The 23,572-nt window shown below is 35.8% G+C and overlaps 1 protein-coding gene across 21 annotated transcripts in view; it reads left to right on the forward strand.

Annotated features, from left to right (window-relative positions):
* The window catches only part of NRXN1 (neurexin 1), a gene marked incomplete at its 5' end in the record, with an annotated part of 720,955 nt that overhangs the window by 306,860 nt on the left and 390,523 nt on the right, over positions 1 to 23,572 (forward strand). For 13 of the 21 annotated variants that reach the window (XM_082305200.1, XM_082305203.1, XM_082305199.1 and 10 more), the window contains 2 exons: positions 6,523 to 6,726; positions 8,912 to 8,938. In XM_082305200.1, coding sequence (XP_082161326.1) covers positions 6,523 to 6,726; positions 8,912 to 8,938 — 231 coding nt within the window. The remainder of the gene's footprint in view (positions 1 to 6,522; positions 6,727 to 8,911; positions 8,939 to 23,572) is intronic. The other 8 variants (XM_082305202.1, XM_082305188.1, XM_082305181.1 and 5 more) reach the window with 1 other exon arrangement.

Consider the following 23,572-nt stretch of genomic DNA (forward strand, 5'->3'; position numbering starts at 1 on the left):
TAGAGACAAAAACACATGCAGATCTGAAAATAACTTAAAAGCAGGCTTCATCATAGCAATTTCTCATAAAAATATTTGACAGGTGGTAATATTTTCTATAGAAACCTTTGTCTTTTTTATTTCCCGTACTTTATTTTCAACCGTCTTCCAATACAGAGCTTGTTTTTCCCAGTGCATTCGCCTCGTGGGAATGGTGGTGCTATGGTGGTGGTGTTGGCTTCTCTGCAATGGTATTTGGTTCTTGTCCAACAGAAATATGTGCGGCAGTTCAGACAGTATGGGATCATTTCCTCCTCTTGGGTTTCCCTCTCTGGAGGAAACTACATTGAAAGGAGATCTCCTTCCAGTAGTATTCATATCCCAAGTGGTCATGCATTAATAAGATTATAGCTTTTGGGATTCTGAAAGTGACACGTTGGCATCCTACCACACAAAGTTGTTATAACTACTACCCATGTGCAGTAACTGATAAACTTTTGTATTTGGTGATATAAGCAACACAATTATAATTGTTCAAACTAATTTAAATAAAATAGGAACATGTTCATTTCAACAAACAATACAGTTTCACAAAGAAAAGACAGCATTAGAATAAAATATTGGAGATTAAACAACTGGAATACTTAATGTTAAGTGGTTATCTTCAGTAAACAAAAGCATGTAGCTACTTTTTAGTAGTCATTTATTTTTCATACTATTTCGCCTAAAATAGGAATACTAACATCCATATGTGGATGTATCATGTACAATGCAGTATTTGAAATAATTTTGGTCAGCTTATCAGTGCACAAAAAGCATGGTAGGCAACTCAGTTCTGTTCTAATTTCGGTGTACTTAAAATTAATATTTTTTTTATATCCATGTGCTTTTTATCCTGTTGCAAGTTATTCTTGATTTTATTCTTGATTTTCAGTAAGGTTAAACATCAGTATAATCCATAGATTGGCTTTAGTAGATTATGGAAACTACAGCAGATGGACGGACAGATGTCACAGCAATATAATTTGGCGTCCTATCTTACTTTGTGGATCCCAATATCTGACTGCCTCTCGGCAAAGCCTTTTGCAGGTGTATAATTTTAACTGGATGGCTAGGAACAATGCACAAGAGTAAATTCATCAAACAGTGATAAGAAAAAGTAGGCATGCAAAGAAAGATTTATCAAAGTGATGTTTCTGAGGAGAAAATATATTTAAATTAGAGTGTGTGTGTGTAGATGTCCACATTGTGCATGCACACACACCTGCATACACACGTATACGTTAAATGAAGAAGTATAGCTTTCATTCCTTGCATTATCTCTGGATGCTTTAAAATTTAAAAAAAAAAAAAAAATACAGGTGATACGATGATAGATGGTATGAAGAATCGTGCGTTCAAAATATTATAGTAATTCCATCCCTGATTTAAATTAAATAGTTGGTCCTGTGTGTTAAAGTTCTAGCACCTTTGCAGTGTGGCTTAGGACCTCAGTCCTGAAATAATACCATTGTAGAAATTGGGAGGAATCATTTCAACTTCTGTTCACGTATTATCTAGTAATTAATTGCATACCAAGAATTGTTTCCATCAGATTGATGGACAGGTTTCTTGTGATTCACCAAGGCTGCAGCTTTGGTCCCAGACAGACTGAAGGATCTGCCATAGAAAACATGCAAACAGTGCTTAGCTGAGTGTACGCCTATTAATAGAACAAAAACTAAAAGTTTTAATCAGTAGCCATCAATATACTTGACTACCCACACAATTTATAGGAGTAAAATCATATATATCACTGAGTGTTTTCAGGGCAGGATATTGTTGCTCTACTTATACTAGTAAATAAAATAGGGTCAGAGAGCAAACCTGAATACTTGGTTATTGATCACCCAGATTGTTCACATACTTCCTGGCATGGCTCTGGACTGTATCGTCTGTCACTTTCTGGGCAAAGTTTGTGTGTGATTTTGGAGACAGCAGACACAGAGGGTGATTTCATGCTTTAAAAATGGCTCTGTGGGCTGCAACACAGTCCTCGTATTACTGCAGACACTTTGAAACTGAGAAAGCAGGAAAAAATAATAGTTCTGTCTTTAGGACTTCAGGGGCACCACAAGGGGTCCAGAGGAAACAAGATTCTGTTTTATTTATTAAAATACATGCCGTAAGCATCCATGCTTACCAAGCACCATGTTGTTAAAAACAACACAAACTTGACTGCAAAACTTATGAGGAAGAACACTTAAATTCAAATGCCTAGTCCATACTGCTTTCACTTTAATTTAAATAAGCTGTGAATTGAAGAATAGCATCTATTCAGAAAATTCTGTTTCTCCCCATAAACATTTAGGTAATCCCAGCCTAAGTGACAATTAAGGTCCTGAATCTCTTCTCATATCGGTACTAGTCTGTGCATCCCTGGTGATAGAGACAGCACTGACTGAGGTAGTATATACATAAGAAGGAAGAGTATCCAGCCCTGGAGATTTTAACCAGAAACAAATTGAAGAAAAAAAGGGAGAGGGGAGCTGAATCCTTCAGTGGTTTTTTGGGTTTTGGTTTGTTTGGGTGTTTTGTTTGTTTGGCTGGTTTTTAGCACAGAAACAGCAAGGGTTTTTAATTGTCAGATTTATAAAAATATTAAATAAAGATTGTATAAAGTATTTTTTTATCAATCTCTGAATTATATCTTACTGTTTATTTCTTGTTAATAACTCTACTGCATGCACTTCCTTGCTGCCACAAAAAATTGTCAGTAATATTTTATAAGGGTTTTCCGCTATTTTTCTTTTCAATGTTCTGTTTCGAACACTGAAGTGGTAGTAAAATAATTATTCCCTGCCATGGAGAGTCTGATTCTTTTAATGAATAGCACATTCTGAGCTAAACGTATGGTCTATTAGCATTTAATCTAATAATTAAGAGGAAGCTGAACAAGAGAAAAAAGACATTCTGCCAACACTTATCTGAGAACAGTTAGCAATGTAGATCTCAAAGAAAGATGAGACACATACCCCTTTGGAATTAGTTGATCCAAAGCAAAAAAAGTAGAAGTTAGGCGCCAAAATTAATACATGCTTTTAGCCAAAATGTTCCTTCGAGGTCTGCATAACTGGTGTAACCCCCATTGCCTCTCCTCGTTCAGATCACCATCTTACTGACAAGGCCTTGAAAATTAAGAGTCCGTTCTGGACAACTGAAGTAACTGCAGGATGGAAACAGTTCCATTAAACAACTGAAACAATCTCTAGTTCTAAGAAAGTCAAAACAAAACAAGCCCTTCTTATTTCATCTTGAAACCTGTTTTTTCCTACTGTCTGAAAAACAAAATTCTCTGTTAATGTATGCCACCAAGCATAATGATCAGGTAATAAGGCATTGCCACAAAGAATTGCGAGAAAGACACCAGTAAGGGAAGAGGGAACTCCTTGGGATGTCAAAGGTCTCGTACATGTAGTACTAGATGCTTTCTGACCAGCCAAGACCAACAGAACATGGAAATTTGCAGAGCTGAGAGCAACGCTGAGTCAAGTGGAAGAGATGCTGAGCTGACAGATGATTCACATGGCAAAACCCGGCTTGCCATCCTTAGAGGGGCACACAATATTGACAAAGTATCATTCAACCTTCTTAATGTAGGAATCATTTAATAATGGTTTAACAACAAAGTTTCTCCTAACAACACTTGTACTAGCAGATTCATTTCAAGTGAGTAAACTGAACATAGTTGTATTTTTCATTTTAGGAATATGTAGTGTCTCCAATCTTCAGTTACGGCTCTCAGGGCAGTGCTAAATCTTCTTTGATCAAATCATCCCTGCTTCCTGCCAGTTTTGTAGGTTTGTTTTTTTTTTTTTTTTTTTTAGAAAGCCTGTGAGTTGGAACTCCCCATATTGAAAGGAGCTAGTTGACATGATGGGGTTTTCTCATTGCCCCAGAGCTTTTAAGTCATTTGATCTTCCGTTCAGTCTCCTTGGCCTGTTCTTGGAACATCTGTTTCCAAAATAACTGGCACAGTATGGTTTAGGAGGATTGAGTATCTAATCACATCAGGTCTGTTCACCATGATGGTAAATACTCACAGGTCATCTCTGATTAAATTAAGACAGTTCCTTCTCTCCTTTTTCTGTAATGTTCTAAAAGACTGAATAATTATAGGAAAGCCAGCAAACAGTACCAGTGCTGATTCTGACAACTTTCTTGTATATTACCATAAGATAATTTATTAGCAGCGGACCTCTAGTGCTGTTGAATGCTGTTCATCCTATAACGTCTGATTTTGCTCAGTTTATGAAAACCCTGAATAGTATTAATGTGTCCTTTTTTAATAGACAATACAAAATACCTTTTGTTTTCTCTTACATTAGCATGTAACTTAAACTTTTATGCTAGACTTCTTTAATTACCTAAATCATGTTTACCTTGATAAAGATCTTGGGATCTTTTCATGCACAGACTAGACCGCTAGATATAGGAATGAATTGGAAGCCCCTGCTTGCCCTTTCCTCCCCCTGCCCAAAACCAAACAATCAAAAAACCACTCACCTCCCAATGAAAATTCTTTGACTTGAAATCTCGTATCAGGCCATTCAGAGTTAAGTATTTCATCTGCTTCACAGAAAAATTTTAGGTTTAGAATATGCAGAAAACATTACTACCTGCATGGTTAGAAATCATCAAACCTGTAAATGTATTCTTATAACCTGTTACACCTAATGACTTTCACTTTTCCCTTTTTTCCAACATCAGACTGTTTTCTTCAAATTTATATGGGGGAAGTCTGGAATTATTAATGAACATACCATCTATCATTTTTGCCTCCAATATGCTCACATAGTGGAACATTTTGTCCTTCCCTGGACTGTGTAGGCTGGAAGTCTTGAAGAGCTTATCTATCTTTAACAGTATACAAGATATGCAATGGAAAAGGTTTTGACAAACTGTCACAAGTATTGATGTTTTAAAAAAATATTCTAACACTGTTTTAGTTACAATACTGATTAAACATAGTATCAGTAGTATCAGTCCTTGAAAATATTGCATGTGGGACCACAATACACCTTTGTTGTAGATAAGTGTTGCCATTATACTGTGGCAAACTAAAGCATAGAGAAGCTTCCCTTACATGTTCTCTGCTGTCTTCTCTTTCTGCTTGTTGCTCGTTTGGCCTGTTATTGGGCAAGTAACTAATATTTTTTTCAGTGAGTTGAGGTGCCATCAGGATTGCATCTTTTTCTAAGAAAGATTCTGTAGCACCCTAAGATTCAGAGGTTTTGGGTGGGTTAAAGAACGTAGGAGATACATGGAAGAAGTTAGAAGGTCTCTAATGAATTAGTGGTAGGTAAACAATCAGATGTGCATGAAACAGTGTACATTCAGATAGTATATTTTGCCATTCAGGTAGTGGTTTTAGTTATGAGGTATGGTTAGTTTTGTGTACTACTGTTATACTACTGAAATTCCTGGCAGTCTGCCCACTGACTATTGGCTTGGGGTAAAGGATGTTGCTCGCTCACTGCTTCTTCCACCACGATGTGCCACCATCCATGAGCCTAAGAGCTGTTTCCAAAGGTAGTAGTGGTTAACTGGCCACAATGCTTGATCATCCTGCAAAAAAGAACTTCCTAATATGTTTCAGAAACAGATGTGTCCTTTGCTTTCTAGGAACTGCTGTGCCTCCCTGTGAGCAGAAATGCAGTCTTTCTGCTACCTTTCTTGTTACCAGCCTGGAGGCTGGGAAAAGACTTGTGGCTGGTTGCTCTGGGGTCTAACAGACTGTGACCGCTCTGTGCCAGAGCTGCTCGCCAGGAGGGTTTCCTGTAATGTCTGAAAGTGACAGTTATTTGCTTGTCTCAGGGGTTTTAAGATCTTACCCTCAATATGCCAAGTCCAGTCTCAATCCTCTTGTTGAGGCTGTCATAACGTTTGTACAAGCGTTTTTGATTCTATCATACTGCAGTCATTGCGGTCATGAAGCAATCTGCACTCCGTCCAAACCATGCTGGGGATATTTACTCATTTCAGGCAGCTTTTTGCTAACTGGATGATGATTGTAACTGTGGTAGTAACAATTCTGATAGGTTTATAGATGAAGTATCCTAAGGTCATTATCTAGGTGGATGATAGTCAGACATGACCTTTCAATAGGCTGTAAGATTTACCTGAACAGCTTTTACTGGCTTTGACCTATTTTGAGTAGTCTAGGCCTAGTCTTGCAAGCATTTCTTTACTTGTAATTCTACCCATCTGCTTGAAGATGCATACATGAATGGCTGGTTCATTAAAAGAGCAATTTAGTTTCTTTAAAAAGCACCAGAATATGCAGCTTAAAAAAAAAAACAAAACAAGACAAAACAAAAAACCCCCAAAAACCTAACAAAAAAACCAAACCCAACTTTGCTTATGTTTCCCAGTAATAATTGTGATATGTAATATGTCATTGTTCTGTGTCATACTGAGTGAATATACATTTATCCTCTTCTCTGAGCAATTTCAGTAAATACAATATAATTCTTTAACTGATTTTCTCCTTTATGTTTTCAGAGGCAACAATTTTAAGCTATGATGGAAGTATGTTTATGAAAATACAGCTCCCTGTTGTGATGCATACAGAGGCCGAAGATGTTTCTTTACGGTTCAGGTCTCAGCGAGCTTATGGCATTTTAATGGCAACTACTTCTAGGGAATCTGCAGATACCCTTCGTTTAGAGTTGGATGCAGGACGAGTTAAGCTAACGGTCAACCTAGGTAACAAACTCTTCCTCCAAGAAATTAACATTTTCTTTACATTTTTCTTTTTGCTTGCAAACATTTATGAAACAGCCTGTTTTAACATTAAAAGTAAACTGAAATGATATATAAACACATGTCAATGCAACATTTGCGTATGTACATACACACACAAATACATGCCCATTTTTATACTTTATTTTGTTTTCTGTTGCATTTTTGTATTTTTTATATAGTCTTAACATAATCCATCACGATACTTTTGTACGATTGTGTATTCTAAAAAGAGAAGACTAGTTCATCAGTGGTATTTAGGTGGTAAATTCTTCTTCTTTGTTGTGGAAGTATGGTCTCCCCCCACAACTTCTTCACAGTCAATTCCACAACTTAAATGTGCAAGCAGAAACAACGTGCGTGTAGGTCAGTTCAGTTTTACGTCCACCAATTAATGTACAACATGCAAATGTATCAAAGAATTTCTAGTTTTAACACTAAAATGTTGCAATTAGATATTCCCACTGATGGATTTCTCGGTCTCCTTTTTTTAGGTGTCAAATCTATAGTAAATCCATTTCCTCTTTTTTAAACAATTCTGTAGTGGTATTTTTGTAGTATCGAACGATAACACAACCCTTCAATGCCCAAAGACTGCGGCCCTCAGCAAACAGCCGTGTGAACACAGGAGGCACAAGCCCTTTTACAGAAAAAAATTGGTTTCCTGGTTTGAAGTATGATGGACAAAATGTTAGGTTATGGTTTTCTCTAGTGTAAAAAACAAAAAAGTAAATAAAAGCGCTTCTGCTGTGCTTATGAATAAGTCGAAGTCAGGATGTGAAAGAGAACAGAAGTACACTCAGGAAAATGCACATTCAGTGCAGTCTTTCCCATTCAGTGGAATGCTATTTTTTAAAGGGAATTAAGTATTTTATTGTTTTAATCGCAGATAAAATGATTTCTAGAAAGCATGGGGGGGAAAAAAAGAAAATAATCACCTAACCCTCCCCTTCATAAAAGTGTTAGCTCACCGAAATACCGCCCTGGTGTTGAGATTTCGGAAGGGAGAAGGAGAAGCGAAGGGTTTCCTCGTTTACTCCTCTCTTACAGCCCCCTCTAGCGTCGAGCCGGGGCTCCTGCAGGCTGCGGGCCGCCCCCGGCGCCGCGCCTCCCCCCGCGGGAGCGCTTTCTGTAAAAGGGGATGTGCAGGTGCTGGTCCCTGGCTGTTTGCAACCACTTTTCTGATGCGGTTGACGACACATGACAAACTCAGCTATATGGAAACAAAATCTAGGTTTGATGGTATATATGTTCCTCAAAGGTATAAACCAGGAGTAGCTGTACAAACCAAGTAGCGTGGCATAGATTAGTTTACAGTAATAAATGCAGGTAGTCCACCAGAGGATCCTGGTACAGATCAGGTCATTCTCTTTATATACAAAACACCACCCTCTGTCAGTTTTTGCCTGCTTCTATAGTTCAAGAAAGCAAATAAATCCATGCCCTAGCAATATTGTTTCTTCTTCGAACACCCCTCCTTTTTTTTTTTTTTTTTTTTTTTTTTTTTTAAGTCAGGCAAGGAAATAGTCTGAAAATAGACAGGAGTCTCTAATTATCAGCGTTTATAAGTATGTGATTATTTTCTGTATATTAATGTAGCTTTAAATGTAGTCACTATCCATTTCTTAAGTCTATACATTAAGAAAATGTAAACCCACAAAACCCTGTTTATAGGCCTGGGGAATGAGCTTTGTATTTTACTACTTAGTTTTTGAAAGATCAGCCTTTGAGGTATACTATACATAAGTTGTCCAAGATGTCTGATTGTGGCCTGGCTTGCTCTATGACCCATTGTGACGGAGCACTTTCTAGTTGCATTGAGAGAAATTACCTGTTCTTTCACAGATGGGGAGAAAGTTGCAGCCTGCTGCAGTTAAGCATCTTTGACATTTAATCCTGATTTTTCACTTAGATTTGTCACCATGTAGCTTTGTTTGAAATTGGCCATTTTTACCCTATTTGTCGTTTCTATTTATAAAGATTTATCGCAGTATATCTGGGTTATAACAGTATGTAAAGACTGATGATATGGAGTGGCCATATTTGCATGTGTCTGTCCCCGGAAGGGTGGACTGTGATTTTATTGGATGTCTGCAGCTATTACCTTGAAGGATAAATTTTCATTTTTCATCTATTCTTCCCCATCTAGACTGTATCAGGATTAACTGTAATTCCAGTAAGTGCCTATTCAAACTTTTTAAAATGTTATTCCACCATTATAAAATATGCAAACTAGATGAAAAAGATTGTGGACAGCTTGCAAGCGCTTGATAATTTATTAATGAAATGTGATGATTAATTATCATTGTGTAAAAAGTCATCATACACTCTAGTGTGTATTTTTTGTACTTCCCATAGGATATAACTTTTAACTAGAATATTAACAAAGGAAGTATTCTACAGGTTGTAAACATATATAGAGGAAATGGTACCTGTAGTACTGTATTATTCTAGATGGGCTATTTTATTGACAATAGCCATAGAATTTTTGATCCAGCATTTCTGATAAGCTGTCACATATTTTTCCCCGTGTCCTTCTTCTAGTTTTCTTGACATTTTACCTCCAACTTGTGGTAAGACTGTTGGAACATGGTTGTCCGTAGTACAAGCATTTCTATTTTATAATCCTCCTAGATAATTAACTGTATTTACTGGCTGCTTATAACACAATTGGTTTTGCTAAATCTTTGTTATATGGAAATGTAATACATTACAATAAGGACATTATTAAGCCTGAGAATATTTCTATGATGATTTTTTACACTCTAATCATGTAAGAAACCTTAAATTGAACAATTTTTCTCTGTGATATGCATGTTTATGAAACAGAGGGAAACATTTGCCAGATGAATGGACTAAATTTTAACTTCTCTGATATTATTTGGATTAAGAGGCTATATTCTGAAAGGAGAAAAAGGACTGTGATTTTATTTTGAGTCTATGGAATTCCTGAATGGTGTCAACAAAATTATTGATAGTAAGTATGGTAGATTTGAGTTTTGGGTTGTTTTTTCTTTCCCTTTCTAACAGGTTTTGCAGGCCAGAGGACTGGCTTTATGCAAATAGAAACAAAGATAAACAACAAACTGCATAGGTAGAATTTGTAGTTGTAATAGTTTCCCAAATGACATTAACATAACATCCCATAATAGTTTTATAGGCCACAAAGTAAAACAGGGAACTGTAGTTATTTATAATATGTCATCTGCTAATAGATTTTGTAATGAATAGCTTTACAAGACAAAAATACAGCGTTTGTATTAAATAGCAAAGTTTTCTTGGGGAAAGTTCTTAATCTAAACCGTACTTAAATCCAAGACAGACTTTTCAATACAGTAAAGGAAATGTTTGCGGTTACCAAGGCATAAAGATAGCTTTTTCATATTAAAAAAAAAAAAAAAAAATCGTTCAGTTACAAACCCAAATATTTCCACTTGCCAAAAATGTCCATTGTCCATTGCCAAAACGTATAGGATCATGAAAAATCTCAGAAACATTTTGTTGGTCTGTCACAGGACACTATTTTTTGATCATGACAAAGTCCCAATTAGAAAAAGATTTCCAAGTATAAGACAAGCAGCTTTTTGAGCAGAAATGTAATGAGTTTGCCTGCTGCCGGTAAATTTCTTTTTCCTTAGGAAAAGCAATATTGCTTTTTTCTTAACTTCCTTAATAAAATTAGAAAATCCCTCTGAAAAGGGAATTACTAATATAGAAAAAAAAAATTAGTAATAAAGCCACAATACAATAGGTGTTTTGTTTTTTTAATCTCTTTTGGATAAAATGAGGTGTCATAAAAATAAATTAAAATTATTTCAAGGTTCCATTTTTAAGCAAGTTTTTGGATCAAAAGAGAACCTGCAAATACAGAGTAAGTAATAAGCCTCCAATTAGAGAGTTGTAAACAGGAGAAATATGTGTACTGAATTGAATTGGCAGTTATGACTTCTTGGTGTCTCATACAGAAGCAGCATAACCTCTGTAAAAAATATCCTTGGTATCAAATGCTCATGAGTATTTTTCTTTGCAGTTTGTTTATAGCCTTTTTGTTATTAGAAATGAACTTTCATGATTAGTTCCATCTCCCTTTGGTGCTTGTGTACTGAACAGATTTTTGTGAGCTTTCGGTACGGTAAGTACTACAATGCTTTCTTATCAGCACTCGCTGTAGTTTTTCAACAACCAGATAACATTTCATGAGCAATTTCTGTGTTTTAATTTTTAGAGTATGAAGAATTATTGCTCTAAGCAGTCCTTAGAAGATGCTTGCTTATTAGACAATATAATGGATTTTAGTGGAACACACGAAATTTGTTTCAAAGCAACAGCATCCAGAACTTGAGTCTTAATTTGCTAAACACTGTAATAGTTCAGTGCCTATCTTTTTGGGTCTACTGAGAGCTGGATGTATATCAGTCATGATTTTATGTTGATAGAAGTAAATCTGATTTTCATATTTGAGAAACTTTTTTCAGATTTTCCCATTTCTGTTGCTTTAGAAATTAGTCGTCTTAATATAATTTCACTGTCGGGACTGAAATACTATGAATTATAGCTAGGCTAGTAACAGAGTTAAGGTCAGGATGAAGCTATCTGGTTTGAATTTGGAGAGACAGCTTTGAAGAAAATGTAAAACCAAAATAAACAAAAATCGGTGTTTTGCTCGAGAGAAGAAAAGGAAAATATGAATGTAAGCACCTTATTTCCTACAGTAAATTACAAACCTAGTGAATAAAATATTGTACCTCCTCTTATCGTTTTCGCTTGAGTGCAGCCTGAAACCTGTCTTCTGCTCATTGCAGATCAAATGACCGACTGTTGGCTGGTCAAAGCTGGGATTTTTGGTAGCAATTTGTTCCACACTTTGTCATGCCTTCACCTTTAGCTAATGTCCTGTGTTGCAGAAGAGGTGGCATTTTGTGGTCTTCCCTGCTTGAAATACAACTTTTTTTAAAATTTCAAAATGTTAATCAGATGTCCTGTCACTACTGAGTTTGTGTCTCATTAACAATATTATGGAGACTGTTCACTTCATGCCATTTTTATGGAACTGAGTGACATACTAAAGTCAAACTATTTTTATTCTGTGCTTGGTTAGAAGATTGGTATCTTTATAAAACCTTACACCGCTAGAAATTCTGTCTCATGTCAATCAAAAAATACCATTGCTGAAATGTTGGGTTTGTACATCCTTAAATCACTTCATTGTGCTCTTCAGACCTGCAAGTTTACAAAACAAAATTGTCTGTCAGGCAGTGAAATAAATGGTCCTTTTAAACTGCAGGTACTTTTAGGTCAATGTTGAGGCTGACATCAGGAGAAAGGGGAAAACTTATGTTATGAACAGAAAAGGCTACTGTGGTTTCAGTATTATTTTTCATAGACTGAGGATTTCATTTAAAAATAAGACTGAGGTGAATGATGTTGGTTCAAATAACACGAATGTGCAGCATTTCTTGGCACTAGTCTTTCTGTAAAAAGAACTGTAAATTGATTGCTTGTGGATTATATACAAAATTGATGAGCTAATCCTTAAAAATTGCCTCAGGAGAAAAGCTAACAAAAAAAACCCCAACATTTTTTTTCTCTTTCAGAGAGGGAAGTAGCTGTTACCTTTTATTGCAGACTGTGAAGCATAAATTGTAAACAGCAGTGAATCTTATTGAATTGAATGGGATTTTTCCCTAGTATTTCTTAGAGACAGAGCTTCATCCCACAAAATTTACTTGGCAGATCGATAACAATTTTTGAATGACTTGTGAACAAATACAGGTATGCTGTATTTCCATATTTTTCACTGCTGCAATATTAAGGGCCAGTATCTTGACTTAATTCAAATCTTCTTTTTTTTTTCCAGTTTTAATGCTTCCAAAACACTAGCATCTGAAAAATTCCAGGTACTTGTAACTCTAGAGACTCCTGGGTTTCATGTACAATATATTTTTTTCACAAGGATGCGCAGTCTTACATGTTATTTCATCTTTTGTGGGGTTTTTTGCATTGCTATAATTTCTGAAAATAGTCTATATTTTATATGAGTCAGCAGAGTAGGACTATAGGATTTTCATTAATTGATATATCATACAAATAGCAATGTTAACTGTTAACTGGTAAATATCTGGCTCATTTCTGAATCTGATATTTTTGTTCAATATTAAAAGATACAGGATAATACTTTTTTTGAATGCTGCTGTGAAAGATTGCTCAACTAGTGGCACATGGTCCTGGAGTGATTTAGGTCAGTTCTCTGGTACACTGTTTTGCTTCTGTGGGCAATAATTCGTAGAGTAATCCCACTAATAGGACTGTCATAAGAAATGAATAAGAATTGCAGAATGTTACGAAACAGGGAGCACATATCTTTTTTTTTTTTTTCTCCTCTCATTTTATTTTCTCACTCCATTTTATTTCTCTCTTCTTCCCTATAATCCTTAATCTCTTTTCCTTGTTTTGTACATCCATCCTTTTAAAACTGCTTTTCTGCAGATGTGCACATTATGGATTATTAAATAAATTTTTCTTTTTGGAATATATAACATCTGTTACTGAAGCATTTTTTTCTTGTCAAGGTATCCTACAAATCCAGAGCATGACAAGGAGCTATGTCAGATTATTGGTAAATAACAGGAGAATCATATGTATTGAAGAACCAACAATGGTGTTCAATTACAGTATATTTACAGTTTGTACATAGATTTTAAGCAGCAGGAAAGCTTAAATGAAGACTAGGCATCATTTTGAAAGCTACTGCTTGTTAAAATGCATTTTGTTGCAAAGTCCAGAGTCTTCAGCTGTGCTCTTACGGATATTGCAAAATCTACTGTGATGAACAAATCACTAATACATATCCATGTATTAACTTCTCACTATCTGGTGAAAAGAATGAATAGAATATATTATTTGCCCCTTTTTTGTTGTTGTTGGCAGTAGAAAAATCATTAAAATTATACAATATTGTAGCTCCCCCCAAAATGCAAGATTTTGTATTTGGCCTGTTTTCTTACACAATGCTTATGAATTGTGTGAGGTGGCTTTAATCTTTTTCTCATTCAGTATGGCTGACAGCCTGCTAAACATATGCAAAAGAGCTTTACTGTAAAGGACATACAGCAAATCAGCAGGGTACTTTCACTGCAAGTTCAGTCAAGGACTCCCCTCTGTTTGGGGTGTAAAGTTTGAAAGAGAAATAATTCTTTTAAAGCTTTGCCTGTACTTGCAGATTTAGAAAACGGGGTCATTGGATTCCTTCTCATTCAGCAATATCACTTTAAAGACCCCTTTTCACATGATTCCCTGAAAAACAGGGTCTGCTGCTGTGCAACAAAACTAAAAACATAGGTCGCCCTTTTCAACCAAGTTCTGATTACGATGTACTAGTTGCTAATAGAACCATCATTGGACTCTAATCAAAGGAAACAGGTTGAAAGACACAAAAAAAAGGAAAACTGCTTCTTTACTCAACCTGTCTCACTGCAGTCCTTAGTACTTAGTCCTGAAGCTGCACTAACACCATCCTGTACCTATGTTTCAGGCACTCTTTTGTGAAGTTGAAAACAGCTACACTAGGAAAAAAAGTCAGGTTTGAAAGACAAATAGCCTGTATAAACGTAGGCAAGAGAACTAAAGTAGTTAAGGGACCACCCATAATTTATTCTGTACAGCCATAGAAACCAGTTAAGACAGATCCTTCTGATTCCTCATTCTCTCTTAAATATAGGGTGAAAAGAAGTGTTGCTGCATAGGGTTATGCCATGTAAGCCCATCATATTAATTGTCTTACTGGAGATGTGATGGCAAAGCCATTTACCTCTTCCTGCAGTCTACTTGCTCGCCTGCTCTGGGGAAAAGTAGTAGCTGTTTCCTCTCACTTGTAACCTACTTCTGCTCCTTGGGAGCACCTAGGGCAAGGTCTATGACTTGACTTTTTTTATGAAAAGTCATAAATATGCAGTAGGCTTTTCCAAGATGCTGATAGATGTTAACACTCAAAAATATTTCTGAAAGTCAACTCTGCTCCTTGAATGGTAGGAATGACTTAGCTGAGAATGCAAAGGGAACCAGCAGGGCCATTGCTGATCATTTTTCAAATGCTCCATATACCATTCTTTGGGGTTCGTGCTGCAGAATTTCATCTGTGTCTTAAAAATAATTCTTAAAAAATTTGTCATTTACTTTAAAGTTGTGTTCTTCTAACCCTCTTCCTGTCTGCTGGTTCTGCTCTTGCATTTCCTATTGCTTTGCTGCCAGCACAAATGTTCAAGCATCCATGTGGTGAATTTTACTAAAGTAGTGACCCGTTAACAAAATTGTTAATTTTAACTTGCTGCAGTTTTCTGGGCAGTTTTATCACCACACATATGGACACCTGCTGTAGAATAAAACAGGAGAGTGGGGAGACAGGAATGGTGTGGAGACACTAGAAAAACAACCTCTGGTAGAGGGAGTGGATTGCTTTTTTCAGCAATGCAGGCTTATGCTGTCCCAAAGTGAATTAATCTGGTTTACATCTAAGCAAGAACATCCTGGAAAAATACATGTTATTGACAGAAAGGCAGAAACATCACTTCTTGAGATGTGGAATGCTTAATCTCTATCAGTTAAGGAAGAGATATTTCAGACATCTGAAGGGAAATGTTGGAAGGGTTTCTGGGTAAATGTCTGCATCTTCAGTTAAATACATCACAACTATTTTCCTTCTCTCCTGAATTTGGCTGATAAAACAAGCTGTAAGTTGAATCTAGGAAATATCTGAGCCCAGTTTTAGGGAGTTTCAAGCTTGAGAAAAAGCCATTGAGTATCAAGAAGAGGATACGTATTAGGAGATGCTAGCTGAGATGATGCTTTGCTTTTTGACCATTCACATAAGAGAACAAAGTTTTGTAATGTTTTGTGTTGCGGCTTTTTGTGGCATTTCACGTGGATGTAGTTTGGCTTGAGAGAGGATTCTGAGGAGGTAACAGTGAAGGTATATTGGTCTTCTGAGTGTGAGGTCTCCCCCTTAATGGGTGATTTAAAATTAAAAACAAACAAACAAACAAACAAAAATATCAGTCTTTTGATGTACTGATTTCTCAGCTAAAATGTATGCTTTGGTAAGCACAGAAATCTTGCAGATAACTCAAGTTATCTAAAAGGCAGCCATTTTTACCTCTTTCTTATCCAGTTGTTAAGAGAAATAAAAATTAGAAACTTGAACTAATAAAGGACATATGAAAATTTGCATCAACTAGCTAATTATAAAATCTTGAGAAGAGTCTTGCACATGTATAATTTGTCAATGCCAGTGGGGACGCACCCATAAGTTCCCCTCTAGCTCAGGCCTGGCTTAGCTGGGGCATGGGAAAAAATTATCATATTAACATACCAAACAAAAGCTCAAACTTTCATTGAAGTGAGAATAAGTGCTGTAGATTTGCTGGCTGACCATTTAAGAGTCTATCATATTTACTCTTTCCTTACTGATAAAGCTTTCAAGGTCGGCTACTGGGGATTGAAGGCTTAGCTCTATCAGTGCTTCCAGCCTACATGAAGGGCAACAATAAAGTTTATTTCTGTGCCTGCATTCTACTTGCTACTTATAAAACCTCATCTGTGTTTGCTTTTTCTTAGCTAGCGGAGGGGAAAATTGCCATTAGTCTTCTGGCAGCCTGTCAATAAAATATCATTTCAAGTTCTCTTACTAGAAAACAGATGTTTTTCTTTTTTGTGTATATGCTTCTTTCTTTTCTTTTCACTCTTTTCATCCATCTTATTTTTATCTTCTTAAGTCCCACATATGATTGAACACGGGCCTCAGTAATCAAATATATAATAGTAGTATATCTGTGGCTTTCTCAAGGCATAGTGGTGTGCTCTGCAACAGCCAAACACAGTAAAAAAAGTCAACAGTAAAAGCTTAAACATATGGTTATTTAAGTGAATTTGAAAATTCATACAGTAAGGATAGTTGCCCTAATTGATGGTGAAAAAATCATTAGATATACATTCAGATGAAGACTTGCTTTTTTAGCACTACCACATAAATGTTTTCAGAAATTTCTTTAAGATTGCTGAAAAATAGTAGACCTTCCAGTTGTGATATTTCAGGGTATAGTTCAATTTTACGACACCAGGTATAGATAGTTTTCAATTTAGTGTATATGTGGGGCTGTATGAGTCAGGGCCATGGTGTGGGTATATATCAGCTGACTCTGAGCATTTGTATGCTGCCAAGGTGTTACCAGCGGAGCCCAAGGACATGGTCTGGAGTTGACTGGAATTGTTCCTACTGAACCTTCAGCCTGACTCTTAAAGGCGAGTGGGGAGCAGGAGATCCTCCAAAGTACTGAATATGACAAGAGGACTCCTGGAGGATAGGAAAGCAAAGATTGCTGCAAGCATGTAACCTCTCATTTTAGCAATAGGGACAAAGCAGCCTCCAGGATGTGCTAGATCTATAAGAATAGATTATCTTGAATTAATAAATCCTGATTTATATGCAAGGGACTTGTGTGTGCCTAGCACATACTGGTCCTATCAGTTCTTTCATAAAAGGGCTTTTCGGAATAAGTAGACTAGGCCTTTCTACTATTTTAATGGGAAGAAGCAGTAGAAACTAAGTTTTTAATGTATAGCAGGTCCTAAATTTCTCTTATTTTACTTTTATGTTTTTCTCATTTAGTTTTTGAGAAGCAAGATGACTTAATCACATTTCAGGACTGGTGGTTTAAATTATGTTCACAATTTCTTTCATGACAGAAAGTGGGTGTTATAATCTAATCTTGTGGGGATATTGAGGAGTGATGTTCTAACCAGTAGTAGCAAAGCAATCAAATACTATTTTCTTCTGCAGAAGAATATATAAAAGCTAATGTAATGTCATTCGTATTAGTGAACTGGGCTGCAATGGCAGTCATTTCACAGTAAAGCTCTGCTACCAACTGGTCCCACAGGAGTCTCTACTGACATATTCATAAATGATTGAGAGAAGAGGAGGAACACTGAGATGATAGTATTTGCGGATGCAACGAGATTATTTAGGAAAATCAAATGAAGTGCTGGATCTGAGGGTTTTCTGAAGGGTTTCAAAATGCCAAATGACTGGATAGTAAAATGGTAGGTGGAATTTAATATCAATATGTACAAAGTAATTTATACTAGAAAAAGTAACCTTAATTATGCAAGCACAGTAATGGAGTCTGTTAGCACTGAGCTGAAGAAATTGTGCAGTCATTGTAAATAGCTCTTGTAAAAGAGTTCAGAGCTTAGAAGTGACCAGAAATCCTAAAGGATGTTAGTAGCTATGGGGAAAGGAAGTAAGACCAGAGCAGAAAACAGCATTATGCTATTGTGCAGTCATTGTTTATCCACATCTTGAATTCTGCATGTGGTTTTTAGTTCCTGTTCCTCATGATGAACTTAAATAGGAAAAATACAGTGCACTGCAACAGGGAGGATTCCAATTATGGATTGGCTTCCCTACATGGAGGAGCTAGGCAAGCTAGGGGGAAAAAAAAAAGATACCTGAGTGTATATTTTTATAAAGATACGATTATATGGACATAAGAAACATCAAAAAGTTAATAAGTAGTATGAAATTGAAATACATCAAGGACTTCTTGTGATAAGGTGGTTTCTGTAGCTCCAGTAGTCCCTAGTATGTTAGTCACCGGAAGCTGTTGACTGTGTTAGAGCAGTAATTACTATACAGTAGCCCTGCTTTACTTAGCTGCTGTTGAAAGCATGGTGCTGGGCTAGCTGGACTTCTGGTCTCATGTGGCAAGGCCACCCTTATGTTCCCAAACAGATTTTTTTTTTTTTTTTTTTTTTTTTTTAATGGAACAAAAGTTTGTCATTGGTATTAAAGTTGATGATCTAGATGCAGCCTTAGCTCAGAAAGTCTGTAAACTACTAGGTGTTAGAATCTGGCAGTGAATAGTTAGGGGAAAGTTGCTCAATATTGTTCCCTTCCTCTCTAAACATCACTTTCTGGTCATCGTCAAAGGCAGAATGCAAGACAATACAGAAGTCAGGCATAACATTCAATATAGCAGCTTTTGTCTTATGCACCATTTCCCCTCTTGTTTTGCAGCTTCTTTTCCTAATCATTTTATCACTAGTTTATACCCTGTATTCAGAGCAAACAGGAAATTGCTAGTGCAAGTAATATATAAATCTATCACCAGCTGGGTTGTATACAGTCATTCTAAACTTTGTAATCAGATTCTATGAAAATTAGAATATTACCACACAGATGGCAGGAGATGACACAAGCCAATATTTCAATAAATTCTCAAAAAAATACATTCTTAGTTAACTGATAAAACAAGTCAAATTAGGATAAACCATTAATTAATTTGTCTATTTCATCTGTACTAAGAGTTGTGAATAATTTTTTTGACTTAGTACCAAGAGGTTTTTGGCAAGAAATTTTGGTCTGTAGCTCTTTAAAAAGAAAATCATTGTTAGCATTCAATATTAAGAAAAAATAACAGTAACTCAGCACTGCTCAGTTGATAATGCTTCTAAATTTATACTCAGATTGGAAATACTATCAGGCTTCATGTATGAATACCTTTATTTGCTTTTCACATTATTCCTCATTTCTTTCTTAGGACTCTCTGTTTCTAAGAAATAATGCTGTTGTGGTGCTCACTTGTTAATACTTTTGTGGAAAACATTTAGAAGTGCTTACAAATGAAAATTCTAATGAGAAATACTGCAGTCTTTCTATTATAGGATTACCGTTTGAAGAGGTGTTTTTCAGATTATAGAAACTTGGGGATTTTCCAAATAAATCTGTCTAAAAAGATAGTAAAACCAATAGTTTAGTTCAATACTTTAGTTCAGAAAGCATTTAAGTATACTGAGAACATACATAGGGCTTTTTCTGAATATTGATGCCTTACTGAATCAATGCTACTGTGCTTATCTCCAGAATTTTTCAAGGAAAACCAAACAAATTGCCATCTCTCTGCAGGTAGATAATGCTTTTCTGATCAACACATCACAAGCTCACAGCCACCATTCTGTCCTAATATGTACTTGCAAAGAATTCATAGAACAAGTGTTTGGGTGTTTTTGAATGAAATGGATATACGTGGGTAAGAGATAAGGGAGAGGGGGTGAAATTTGAATGGATGTCTGGTTCTCACTAACACAGCCAGTGAGCTTTGCAATAGGTGTAACATATGTTGAGATGAATTGCCAAGTTTCTGTCTGTCCCTCTCATATTAATAGGTAGTATAAATAGAACACTTCTGCATTATAAAAAAGTGCAACCAACTTCAGTGAGAGTCAGATCAGATCCTATTTCTCAGTTTGGTGTGATTAGGAGAACCAAGTTGCTTAGGGAAAGCCTGACTACCTCTTCTTCAATCAAAGAAAGAAGGAAAAAAAGGAGGGAAAAAAACGTGTACTAAACTAAAATTTTGGTTATATTAAGCTTATTTTGATACATTTATACATTTGTAGTGCTGGAAGTCTAAAATAAATCCCTGCTAAGCAACTATCTTACTCCTTAAGCATTAAGATCAGTGGGATCTGATTGTAGACAGTAGCGAACAGTACATGGGCATAGAGCCTTTGCCTGTCTTTTCCATGTGTAACTCTCTAATGCAGAAGTGGAGTTCTCTGCCTATTTGCATAAATACAAGTTCACAGAACCTGGTTTCTGAGCAATCTGTGGCATTTTGATGGCCCCTTCTTTACTGCATCTGCAGAAAATATTGTATAACTATGTATTAGTTTTAGCTGAGACTGTTTCAAAAAAGTGGGCTATTTTATTGTTGCTTCACTTCTCTGCAGCAAGTCATCATTTCATAAGTTCAATCTTGATGAAGTAGTCTAGCAAGCACTTAGCTACAATATTATTCTCCATTAATGTTATAAGAACAGTAATTCATTTTTCAGTATGCTTTTTTTGAAGAGCTAATAGTGTTAAAAACATCTACCCAGTGCATGTCACTGATGAGCAGTTTCTTATATTAAAAACACTTACTCTCTATCTAGCACATTTTGCATTTGTGTCTATTAAAATGCATGAAACATCTATCATAACATTTTAAGCACCCAGTAGCTTATTACTGTAACCACATAACTGCTTCCTTATTATCTTTTCTTGACAATGACTTTAATGAATTATATTCAGGTAGTTGTTAAAATTTCCGTCCAACCACATTTCATTTTTGGATGACATGTCAAGAGCTTAACTTATGCTCCCTTCCAGCTGATTTCTAGGCTTCAATCCATCAGACAAGTCACTTCAAAGGAGATATTACTCTGTTGAGTTCAGACATCAAGATAAAGTTGGCTTTCTGAGAAGCAGTCCCCTTTGGGAAGTGTGCAAAGAATTCTTCAGCAGTTATTTGTCTAGGCAGTACTGAAGCAACAAGACACAAGATGAAGACCAAGACATGGAATGAGAAAAAGCTATTAAAGAAAAGAGGGAGCTGTGGTTAATATAGCTTGTACTAATTTTTTTGTATTATTTCTCATTCATTTTATACTCTGTGAGATTTTTGTCCAAGGAGTGAAGTGCATGTATGTAGAAATAACATTTCATTAGTTAAAAGTTCCTCTCCGTCTCTAAACATTAAGTCTTTTCTCACTAGTAGTAAAATCTGTCTGGAAAAGAAAGACCAATAGGTAAGTCAACAATTCCATCTTTCACTCACATGCCATGAACTGTTTATGTGTGACTTGTGGAAATCGGATCAGAAATGAAGAATAACAAGCATAGATAATATGCTCACTACCGTCTAAAGAATTCTAGTTTTAAAAAAAATTTAAGCATTATAGTTATTGAGTATAGGTGAAAATTACCTGTTGAATTTGTGTTGGGATTACTGCTATACTTTGAATTGTCCATGCAGTTTTTGCTATGTAACATTTCAGCAGCTTGAAAGCAAGTATGCTGTTTTCTAGGAGGGAACAATGTTAGATATACACCACAAGGTCTCAGGGGAAGAAGTATTTTTGCATCTCCAGCTGACGTTTTGCATGTGATAGAAGACACTTAGGAAGTCAGTTGACAAGCTAATCAGCTATGAATAAGAGCAGCACTAGCTAGAAAAGACTACAATGTGGATTCTTGATTTCCTAAAATTACATGAACCAAGATACAGAGAGTGCACCTTAAGAAAGTGCAAGTAGGAACTTCTGTCAAGAAGTTTACTTGTTTTTTCCAATAACAAAATTGTCATTCACTGACACTGAGCACAATCCTTAAGAGACAACAAATGGCAAAAGAGCATTTGAGAGATTCTCTCAATGTTGAAATCAAGCTCATCTACTCAATTTTAAAAGTCATGTTGGTTTAGTTTTATACAGGCCTGCAAGAGATAGAGCAAGTAACAGCCTGGAAATAACAGATAGCAAAAGATGCTTGACCATACATGTTGTTAGCATGTAAATGCTTGACCAGCCATAATTGCAAAATCAAATTCTCAAAAAATTGCAAGTGCACGATGAAAAAGTAAAACTAAAGCACACTACTGCAGGCGTCACAGTTAACTTCAGTTTCATTTAGCCACCATAAATATATGTCTGGGAAAGTAATAGGTTTAGAAGCAGCCGAAATGTAGTGTGAAAAGTTTGATGCAGAATGCAGAAAAAGGCTGTGTTTGCAGAAAAGAAACACACATTGGTCTTTGGGGTAAGAAATCACATGAAGAAGCTGGAAGAGTTGCTGAAAATTTACCATTAATGAAATGCCATATTAAACTTATGCTAACTGTCTCAAATACACATGGTATCTAAGAGTTGAATACTTTTGTTCCCAACAAAATCTTTATTGGAATAAGTATGCAGTAATTTTATAAACTGTATTTTTGGCTCAGGAATCCTGAAGAAGTATGTCTGCAAAAAATGCTATTTTTATAGGGAAATTTTTATAGATTCTCTGATAATTAGTATTCAGATTCATTTCTTGCAGATAAGGAATATCAGACCTAACTCAAAATTGAAAGAAATGTTTAAAGAATATTTCCAATGTTGTCTAAAGCTTCAGTCTGGAAAATTCTGGGTCTTTTTCCTTTAAAGAAATTTTCTTTATAAGAAAGATTCAAACAGCTGTTAATGTGTATTGTTTACCCTTTTAAAATAGTATTAGAGCATTGAAATCTTAAGATACGTATTCACTTTGTGACCCTGCTACTGTTAATACACCAAGTGTTCTGTCCCATGGCCCATATCATTGAGAACATCAGGAATCTTAAATTCTGGATGAAATCTGGTGCAGCTGAACTCGTGGCTCTTCAGAAGTTGAAGAAGTCTGAAAGTAATCATGAAATATTACACTGTAGTGATGAAACTTTACAAGGATACACTTCGAGCAAGAATGACATGACATAGTGATGAAGAAATACACAAATTGGAAAAAGTGTGGTTTTGCAAGTATTTTGTGAAATAGTTAAGGAATATGCAGGAAAATAAGTGTAGGCCTCATATGTCATCTATTGTGTGAGTTGGAAAAAATCAGAGACCAATCCCATACCCATCAAAGTCAGCAGAGGCTGTTTATAGAACAGGGATCACCCTTTGTATTCATCTATTTGTAATTTTTTAAAATAACCTGAAATGTTTATTTTAGTGCTCCTTACTTGAATCCTGTCTACATAGAAGCATCCAAGAATAAGCAGTGTCAAGAAATTGTGCTTTTCGATCTATGATGGGTATAAAAATATTTCAAAACATTTAAATAATAATAATAATCAACAATCACAAGTCTTTAAACATTATTCTCTTTACTCTTAACTAGGCAAAATGTTATAGTTCAGCATTTTAATTTTTTAAAAAAAAAGGATATGTGTGTGAGATTTAGTTGTTACAT

The sequence above is a fragment of the Platalea leucorodia genome (genome assembly GCF_965183815.1).
Source record: "Platalea leucorodia genome assembly, chromosome: 3".
NCBI lineage: Eukaryota > Metazoa > Chordata > Aves > Pelecaniformes > Threskiornithidae > Platalea > Platalea leucorodia.